Raw genomic sequence first — 10,366 nt, 5'->3', positions numbered from 1 at the left:
ATAATCCAAAAGAAAAAAAAGAATTAAAAATGAACAGAGCATCAGTGACCTCTGAGATGACTTCTAGCAATCTATGTGTAATTAGTATCAACAAAGGAGGGATTGCAGACAGAAAAAATATTATTTGAAGAAATAATGGTCAAAAATTTTTAAAAATTTGATGAAAACTATAAACTCACTGATTCGAGAATTTTAATGAACCTCAAACTCAAGAAACATGTACAAAACCATGCCTATATGCAACATAAGAAAATAACTTAAAGGTAATAGTGAAAAGAAAATCTTAAGAGCAGTTAAGAAAACACACATACACACACACACACACATTAAATGCAGAAGAACAAAGAAAAGGAAAACAGCAAATTTCTCATTAAAAAAATGCAAGTGAAGAGTTAATGGGGAACATCATTAAAGAACTGAAAAAAAAATCCATCAAGCTACAAGTGTACATCTATTGAAAATATCTTTTAAAAATGAAATGAATATAACCACTTTTTTTCCAGACATACAAAAGCTAATAGCATTATGAGCAAAAATCTTCAACATGATAAAAAAAATTTAAAAAGGCTTTTAGGCAGAAAAAAAAAATGATGCCAGATTGAAATATGAATATATACAAAGAAATAAAAAAAAATAGAAGTAGTAACTACATGGCTATTTTATATTTAAAATATATTTGTAGTATAATTAATTACTTACACAGACACATAATGTAATGAAAGGTCTGTGACATAAAATCAAATGTATGATAACAATAGTATAAAGGCGGGGGCAAATACTATACTATTAGAATTCTGTAATTATATGTGAGCTGATATATCATAAGAGCACAGACTGTGATAGGTTAAAGATGTGTACTGTAAACTCGTATTTGGTATAGAAGTCACCAAATAAAGCAAAGAGATATAGTTAAAAGCTAACAGAGGAGATAAGTAGAAATTCTTTAAAAATTGGAAAAGATGAAGTCAAACTGTCCCTCTTTGCAGATGACATGATCCTATATATCGAACAGCCTAAAGCCTCTACAAAAAAACTCTGAGTTGATAAATGATTTCAGCAAAGTTGCAGGATACAAAATCAACACACAAAAATCAGTAGCATTTCTATTCTCCAATAGTGAACACGCAGAAAAAGAAATCAAGAAAGCTAGTCCATTTACAGTAGCCACCAAAAAAATAAAATACTGAGGAAGAAAGTTAAGCAAGGATGTGAAAAATCTCTACAATGAGAACTACAAACCACTGTTGAGAGAAATTAGAAAGGACACAAGAAGATGGAAAGATATCCATGCTCTTGGATTGGAAGAATCAACATTGTGAAAATGTCCATACTACCCAAAGTGATATACAAATTTAATGCAATCTCCATCAAAATTCCAACGACATTTCTCTCAGAAATGGAAAAAACTATCCTAACATTTATATGGAATAATAAAAGACCATGCATAGCCAAAGCAATTCTGAGCGAAAAAGAAATAAAGCTGGAGGTATAACACTACCTGACTTTAAACTATACTACAAAGCTATAATAACATACACACAGATCAATGGAATAGAATAGAGAATCCAGAAATCAACCCATACACCTACAGCCATCTGATCTTGACAAAGGCACCAAGTCTATACACTGGGGAAGAGACTGTCTGTTCAGCAAATGGCACTGGCATAACTGGATATCCACATGCAGGAGAATGAAACTAGACCCATACCTCACACCATATACCAAAATCAACTCAAAATGGGTTAAAGAATTAAATATACAATCTGAAACATTAAAACTTCTTAAAGAAAACATAGGGGAAACACTCCAGGAAGTAGGACTGGGCACAGATTTCATGAATACGACCCCAAAAGCACTGGCAACCAAAGGAAAAATAAACAAATGGGATTATATCAAACTAAAAAGCTTCTGCACAGCAAAAGAAATAATTAAGAGTTAAAAGACAACCAACAGAGTGGTAGAGAATATTTGCAAAATATACATCTGACAAAGCATTAATTTCCAGAATATACAAGGAACTGAATCATCTTCACAGCAAAAAAAAAAAAAAAAAGAAGAAAAAAAGTAACCCAATTAAAAAATGGGCAAAGGAGCTAAACAGGCATTTCTCAAAGGAAAATATACGAATGGCCAACAGACACATGAAAAAATGCTCAATGTCACTCAGCATTCGGGAAATGCAAATCAAAAGCACACTGAGATACCATCTCACTCTAGTTACAATTGCTAAGATCCAAAAAACAGTGAATGATAAATGCTGGTGAGGTGGTGGAGAAAAAGGAACTCTCATACACTGTTGGTGGGACTGCAAAATGGTGCAGCCTTTATGGAAAATGGTATGGAGGTTCTCAAACAATTACAGATAGATCTACCATATGACCCAGCTATCCCACTGCTGGGAATATACCCAGAGGAATGCAAATCATCATGTCGAAGGGATACCTGCACTCCAATGTTCATTACAGCACTATTTACAATAGCTGAGAGTTGGAAACAGCCCAAAAGTCCATCATCAGATGAGTGGACATGGAAAATGTGGTATATCTACAAATACTCCCATTCTCAACAACATAGATGGACTTAGAGAAAATTATATTAAATAAAACAAGTCAGGCACAGAAAGAGAAATACTGCATGTTCTCACTTATTTGTGGGAGCTAAAAATGAATAAAAAAATACACAAATAAATGAGGGGGGCCGGGAAGAAGACAAAACAACCACAATTCCTTGGAAGTTGTTAAGATAAGTGAACAGATGTGAGGTTGATGGGAGGGAGGGCGGAGTGGGAGGGGGGAGGGAGGATTCGGTAAAGGGACACAAAAATCAATCACATTGTATATTGATAAAATAAAATAAAATAATAATTTATCTATAATATAACACAGGAAGAAAACAAGAGGAACATTGAAGAGACAAGACAAAAACAAAACAAATAGCAAAATGACAGATTTAAACTTAGCAATATTAATGCCTTAAATGTAAATGATCTAAACATCTCAATAAAAAGGACACATTGTCAGATTGGATAAAAAGTAACAAAACCTAACTGTGCTATCTATATGAAATTCACTTTAAATATCAAAACACAAATAAAGGAAAAAATATATACTATGTTAATGCTAATCAAAACATATATATAAAAAGTACATTTGAGAACAAAGAATATTTCCAGGAATAAAAAAAAAATGTGATTTCATAATGATAAAAAGGAAAATTCACTGAGAGCATGTAACAATCCTAAACTTTCTTGAACCCAATAACAGCTTGTTAGCACATGAAGCAAACACAAAAGTACAAGAATCAATATTCAAATTCATAAATATAGTAGAGAATAGCAAATAACGAGCCAACCAAAATTCAGTAAGGCTGTAGAAGATAAAGAATACAGAACATTATCAATCAAAACTGACCTAATTAACACTTCTAAAACACTCCATTACAACAGAATGCACATTCTTTTCAAGTGCACACAGTACATTTATCAAGATACACCATAATTTGATCTGTAAAACAAGTCTCAGTAAACTTAAAATAATTTAAATCATACAAATTATGTTCTCTGACCTAAGAAACTTACATTAGAAATCACTAACAACAACAAAAACAAAAATTGCAAAATCCCAAGATATTTGGAATCTATATAAACACATTATGATCAGCTGATGAGTTAAAGAAGAAATCAAAGGGAATTGAGAAAGTTTTTTGAATTGAATAAAAATGAAAACACAACATATTAAAATTTGCAGGATGCCACTAAAGCAATACAAAAGGCAAAATTTTTAGCACAAGAAACCTAGATGAGATCAGTCAGAGTCTCAAAATAACATACTCAGTTTCCACCTTAAGAAACTAGAAAAAGAAGAGCAAGTTAAAACCAAAGAAAATTTTTTAAAAAATGGAAATAATAAAGATTAAAGAAGAAATCCATGCAATAGAAAAGAGAAAAACAATAGAAAAAAATAAATAAAGCCAAAATTCTCTTCAAGATTATCAAAATCGGTCAATCAGTAGTCAGAGTGATAGGGATATAGGAGAGATGACACAAACTATCAATATTATATATCAAAGAGAGGACATCACTACTGGTCTCACAGACATTAAAAAATAAGAAGAAAATATTAAAAACGACATTATGTCCATATATTTGATGATTGATGAAATGGATCAATTGCTTAAAGATACAAACTAACAATTTTCACTGAAGAAGAAATGGATTGAAACGGAGATATTGACAATCCTTATATCTATTAAAGAAAGTGAACTTGTCATTAAAAACCTTATCTAAAAGAAAACTTCTGATCCAGATGGCTTCACTGGTTGTCTATTAAATATTTATTTATTTATTTATTTTCCTTTTTGTCTTTTTTTCGTGTCCGGCAACGGATCACAACCCTCAGTGTCGCGCCCGTACCGGACCGGGACCGGCAACGGAATTGCAACCCTCGGTGTCGCGCCCGCACCTCGCTCAACCAGTGAGCGGGAACTGGTCTGTATGTGGGATCCAAACCCTCGGCGGGAGCACCACCATGCTCCCAAGCAGCGCACTGTAGCAGTGCGCCACCGGGCCGGCCCCATACTAAATATTTAAAGAAGAAATAATATCGATGCTCCAGTAACTCATCCAGAATATTGAAGAGGAAGGAATACTTTCTTACTCATAACATGGCACCAGCATTACCCAAAAAACAAAACCAGACAAAACGTTGTAATAAGAGAATTAGAGTCCAATATTGCCCACGAACATAGAAGCAAAAAACTGTAAGCAGAAATAGAACAGATCAAATTCTGTGATATATAAATTAAAACACATAATGATCAAGTGGAGTTTATCCCAGGAATGCACGGTTAGTTCAACATTTGATAATCAGTCAATGTAATTCACCATATTAACAAAATGAAAAAGAAAATGCATATGATCATCTAAAAAGACAGACAGAAAATGGTTTGACAAACTTCGACACCCAATCTTGGTCTCAGAAAACAAGGAATAGAAGGCAACTCCTTCAACTTGATAAAGGACATCTACAAAAACCTGCAGCTGGCATCACATTTAGTGATGAAACACTTTACTCATATGATCAGGAATAGGACAAGGATATACAGTCTCACTTCTTTCATTTAATATTTTACTGAAGGTTCAAGCTAGTCCATGCAAAGAGAAATAAACCCTGATTGGAAAGAAGAGGTAAAACTGTCTTTATGTGCAGATGACATGATTGTCTATGTAGAAAATCTGATGACATTTAAAAAACTCCTGTAGGTGATAATTGAGTTTAGCAATGTTGAAGGATACAAGATAATATAGAAAAATAAGCTGAACTATTACCTACTGGCAAGAATTGGTTTCATGTGTGTAGATGCATGTTAAAACTTATCAAAGTACACCCTTTAAATGTGTTCAATTTATAATAAATACAAAGCTTATGCTATCTACCCTAAGTGAATTAATGTACAGTGTATGCATGTATTGAAACAACACACTGTACCCCACAAATATGTACAAGTAAATGCTAAAATAAAAAATTTTAAACAATAAAATTTTAAAAATATTAAGTATGTGCAATTTACTGTATGTAAATTTTATATCAATAAACCTGTTGGAAGAAAAGAAGGAAGTAAAAGAAAACAAGCATGGGGATTTTTAAAGGCAAATTAAGGAAATTCCAAATATCACTTAATGATAGCAATATTATCTGTTCCTAGACTCATAATATAGTTAAATTTAAATACACATTCTATACATATTTGATTACAGAGTCATATGCAATAAAACATATTTTTTCCACATATTCTGTCTTTCATATATACCCATTATTGGTAAATATGAAATTTCAAATTATACTACATAACTTAAAATTGGGAAAAGGTCAAAATTGTCTTTATATATAATGAAAGAAGTCATCCATAATTTTATTAAAATATATTTTGTAATAGTTATTAATAAAACATGAACAAAGAACTTAAAAGCACTTATTAATCACATCCCTTGCAAAGATAACCAAATGATTCTTTCTAGAAATTTTAAGTTAGTTAACAAGATTATGTAATACAATAAAAAATGCACAAGAGTTAAAAACTTTCTATTAAAACTTTAGCTGTTACAAAGGTTTAAAGCCATTAGAGACTTTCAAGCAGTAAAAAAAGCAGCTGAATCTGGTTGATACACACATAAACACACACAGGCACATTTATATATTTGCTTTACGTAGATGATTTTATGGATGGAAGTTCACCATAGGGATGTTTAAATTTCAATATAATGAGGGTCTGGAATTTTGCCATTGTTTTCTTAACGCATACTGTTCAGTGTAAGGATATGATTCTATTCATAGTCGAGGCAGTTTATTTATGCAATCAGCAATCAGTACACCTTCCTAAGTAGTGTTAGCACACCTCCTCAAAACTCTGAAAGAATCAAAATGAGTAGAATTAAATTATTGACTTAATTTGGGTAGGGGCATTCTGAGACATACTCTTCAGAAAATCAAATATGTAAGAAAACAAATTACAAATCTTTAAAAAAAAAAAAGGTTTAAATTAAAATTGTTAAAGCCAGGTTGTTATGTTATCCTTTTATACACTTGGTTTTAATAAAATGTTTTAAATGGGCATTTAATTTCAAAAGTTTAACATTTATCTTTCCCCCTCCCCCAATACACTGTGCTTGGGGTGAATGCAAAAAATAACAATATTCATTTTCTAGCTCAAATAACTTAAAACTAATGAGAATAAATACACACAATAACTAAAATGTAAAGGCAAAAGTGAAGAGGGTTGTAACAAAGTTAAAACAAAGTGCTTTAGCACAGAAGATTGGAAGAAACTGCTTCCAAGTCAACTCTGGCTTCATGGAAAAGAAGGCTTTTAGATATGGATGGAATCAGGGGTGGCCACTAGAAACATAGAAAAGAGGACGGGAAGAAGTGCAGAGCAGAAAAGTGGAAGAATTCTAACAGCACAGTAGCTCTGCATTGGGTTGATGCTGGGAGGAGGAGTGTCTGGCTCTTTATCCTGTTCGTGACACCAATTGTAAAGCTCTTTTACCTGCCTGTAATCCTGCAGACTGGGCCAACTGTCAAGCTACGGCTGGGTCTGAAGCTCCCAGACCCCTCAAACCCGTTCCAGACTGGGTCGATACCCCTTCACATACCAGGCTGGATCCCCAGGCCCCTCATATGCCAGGCTGGGTCACCAGACCCCTCACATGCAGGTCTATGAGCTAGGTAACCAGCAAACAGGTCCTTGGAAGCTATAGGTTGGAAAGCATGGTTGTATACACGGTGGCCGCCTGAGGCAGTAAATTCCAGCCAAGGTGGCAGTGCCATGCAGGCACACTAACTCCACTCCCCCACCCACAATTTGTTTGCTGAGCCACCCCCACCCAGCCCTGACTAAACTATTCTATTTTCCCAACAATCCACCCCTTCAGGGTCTCTCGCCGTACATTCTACACATTCAGAATCCTCTGCAATGTTCCCTTAGCGAGGATAAATGACCCTTACATTCACATATTATACATTCCATCCCAGTCCCAAAAGTCTTAGCTTGTTGCAGCACCAACTGAAAAGTCCAAAGTCTCATCTGAGACTAAAAGCAAAAGTCCTTCCAGCCATGAACCTGTAAAGAGTCAAAAACAAGTTTATCTACTTCCAAGAGTCAAAAACAAGTTTACCTACTTCCAAGATACGGTGGGACAGACATTGGGTACACATTCCCATTCCAGAAGGGAGGAATAGAAAGGAAAAACAGTCCCCAAACAAATCCAAAACCCAAATAGGGCAAACGTTAAGCACACTGGGGGACCTGGACCCCTAAAACATAGGGCAACTTCACTCCTACAGCTCCGCCAGCTGCAGCCCATTGAGCTGCCCTGGTGCCTGCAGCTTTTCCTGGCTGGTGCTGCATGTTGCCAGCAGCCCCATGGTTCTGGGCTCCTGGTGGCAGTCCCGCCATCTCAGCTCCACTAGACATTTCCTCAGTGGGGGTTCTCTGTGGGGGATCCAACCCCACTTTTCTGCTCCACACTGCTTCATAAATGACCTCCACAGTGGCTCCACTCCTGCAGCAGGTCTCCACCTGAGTCCCCCAGCTTTTTCATACATCTTCCAAAATCCAGGTGGAGGCTGCCACACCTCCACTGCTCTCACATACTGCTGGCCTGCAAACTTAACACAATGTGAATACCACCAAGGTTTTCAGCTTTTTTTTTCTTCAGAGGTGCTGAGGCTGGACTGCTCCAACCAGAGCAGCTGGGATGCAGGGAGCAGTTTGCTGAGGGCAATGACACCTCAGATATGCCCTCCAGGACAACTCAGTTCTCCTAGGATGGAAGGGGTGCTCTCCCAAACCTCTCAAATGCCCTCAGGACCTGTGATGGGTGGGACACCCATCCAGACTTCTCAAATGCCTTTAGGGCTTTTTTCCCATTGTCCTGGTTTTTAGCATCTGGCTGCCTAATCGCCAAGATAATGTCTTTAGCAAACAGTTTATCTGCTTCACCCTTGCATTTTTCTCTGGCTCTCTGCTTCTCTACCACATGGACAGGCTGCAAATTTTCCAAATCTTTACACTCTGCTTTCCTTTTATATTTTGGCTTTTGAATTACTTCAATCAGCTCAGCTTGCACCAGCTACTCACTCAGTCTCAGGCAGTTTTTGCAGATTCTCCAACTGTTCAAACAGCTACATTTTCCCAGTCCATCAAGGAGTGGCTGCCCTGCCCCTGTGCATATCTGCAGCTCTCCTGTAACCACTGCCACCGAGACAGGCATGTAGTAACAGAGACTAACTTTTCTGCCTTTTCACCATGTGAAAACATACTTGAAATTCTGCAGGGGCACCCGTCCTCAGGTCATCTGCTCATCTACATGTGGCACTCTTTTCTAGAGTTTACACGGCACCCATCCAGCCACCGGGTTTAAGTAGCACCCTCTGAGCCTTTTGCCTTCAGACAAATGCAACATGCATTTACTATATTTTCTCTAGAGCATGTTACACCATCCACCACTAGGTCTCATCGATGTAGTAGCCAGGGGCTCTGCCTGTTTCTGTGGCTTTACTGTCTCAATTTCTCATGCACATCAGGTTGTGCCTGGAGACACACAGTTTCCCCCAGCTCACCACTGGGTTGGTCATCTTCTCTGGTGTCGGAGGCAGGAGTGGCCAGTTGCTGCATGTTGTCCTCCAGGACATTTATCTGAGCTTGAGAACTCTGTTTTCTGCTGCAAATCTTGATCAGTTTACAGTGTAGTGAGCAGCAGTAGCCAGGCTCTGGTCAGCAGAAAAGTGGCCACCAGATACCACATGCTCAGGGACAGCCACATTTCCTCCTTCTTCCAAGGGGTTTCGGCTCCTGTACCTGGTCAGAATCCTGTCACAGACTACACCAATTGTGGAGCTACTGCTAATGTCAGAATCCTGCCAACTATGCCAATTGTCTGGCTTTTTATCCTGTTTGCGATGCCAATTGTAAAGCTCTTTTACCTGCCTGTAATCCTGCTGACTGGGCCAATTGTCAAGCCAGGGTTGGGTCTGAAGCTCACAGACCCCTCAAGGCCATTCTGGACTGGGCCAATAACCCTTCAGATGCCAGGCAGGGTCCCCAGACCCCTCACATGCCAGGCTGGGTCACCAGACCCCTCACACGCCAAGCTGGGTCACCAGACCCCTTACACGCAGGTCTATGAGCTAGGTAACTGGCAAATAGGTCCTTGGAAGCCATAGGTTGGAAAGCATGGCTACATGTATGGTGGCTGCCCAAGGCAGTCAACTCCAGCCAAAGTGGTGGCACTGCGCAGGTGCACTAACTCCATCCCCCCCCACACACAGTTTGTTTCCTGAACCACCCCCAATTGGCCCTAAGGTGAGGGACCTGACTAAACTATTCTATTCTCCTAACAAGGGGAGAGCAGAAGCTGGTTGCAGTACTATTCACAGGAGCTCTCCCTTCTTCTCTCTTACCCTCTCTCCCTTCATTCATTCTTCCTTTGTTTTAAAACATCCTCAGGATTTTATAACCCTGTCAGAGTTGGGGACCCCTCCCATCAAAGATCTGGGCAGGACTGGGGGACAAGTTGGGAGTGTGCTGAGTGGGGAGGTGGGAGGCACGGGGCCTGGGGCAGTTCTCACCTTGCTTGTAAACTTGTAGCTTCACAGAAAAAAAAAAAAAAAAAGCAGTATTAAATAAAGTAATGTCTTTTTTCCCTGGAGAAAACAGAAAAGGAGAAACATCCTATCAGCACAATGGTGTATTAAGAAGATTACCAACAGCAGAAAAACCTTGGATGTTTCCTCAGTGGTACTATCCAGAGTTAATAAGGGCCTCAAGCAGAGGATGGTAGGAAAGAAAATAAATGCAGAGCCAAGGT

The 10,366-nt window shown here is 37.9% G+C and overlaps 1 protein-coding gene across 1 annotated transcript in view; it reads right to left on the bottom strand.

The window, feature by feature from the left end:
• The window catches only part of ADGB (androglobin), a gene marked incomplete at its 3' end in the record, with an annotated part of 133,531 nt that extends 125,609 nt beyond the window's left edge, over window positions 1-7,922 (bottom strand). Inside the window, exon 1 of the mRNA XM_008586395.1 lies at window positions 7,840-7,922. Within this exon, the coding sequence (XP_008584617.1) occupies window positions 7,840-7,922 (83 nt within the window). The remainder of the gene's footprint in view (window positions 1-7,839) is intronic.
• Between the last annotated feature and the right edge of the window lie 2,444 nt (window positions 7,923-10,366).

The sequence above is a fragment of the Galeopterus variegatus genome, unplaced genomic scaffold (assembly GCF_000696425.1).
Source record: "Galeopterus variegatus unplaced genomic scaffold, G_variegatus-3.0.2 Scaffold3972, whole genome shotgun sequence".
Lineage (NCBI taxonomy): Eukaryota > Metazoa > Chordata > Mammalia > Dermoptera > Cynocephalidae > Galeopterus > Galeopterus variegatus.
The sequence above is the reverse complement of the archived record's forward strand: the minus strand, read 5'-3'. Positions and strand labels throughout refer to the sequence as shown.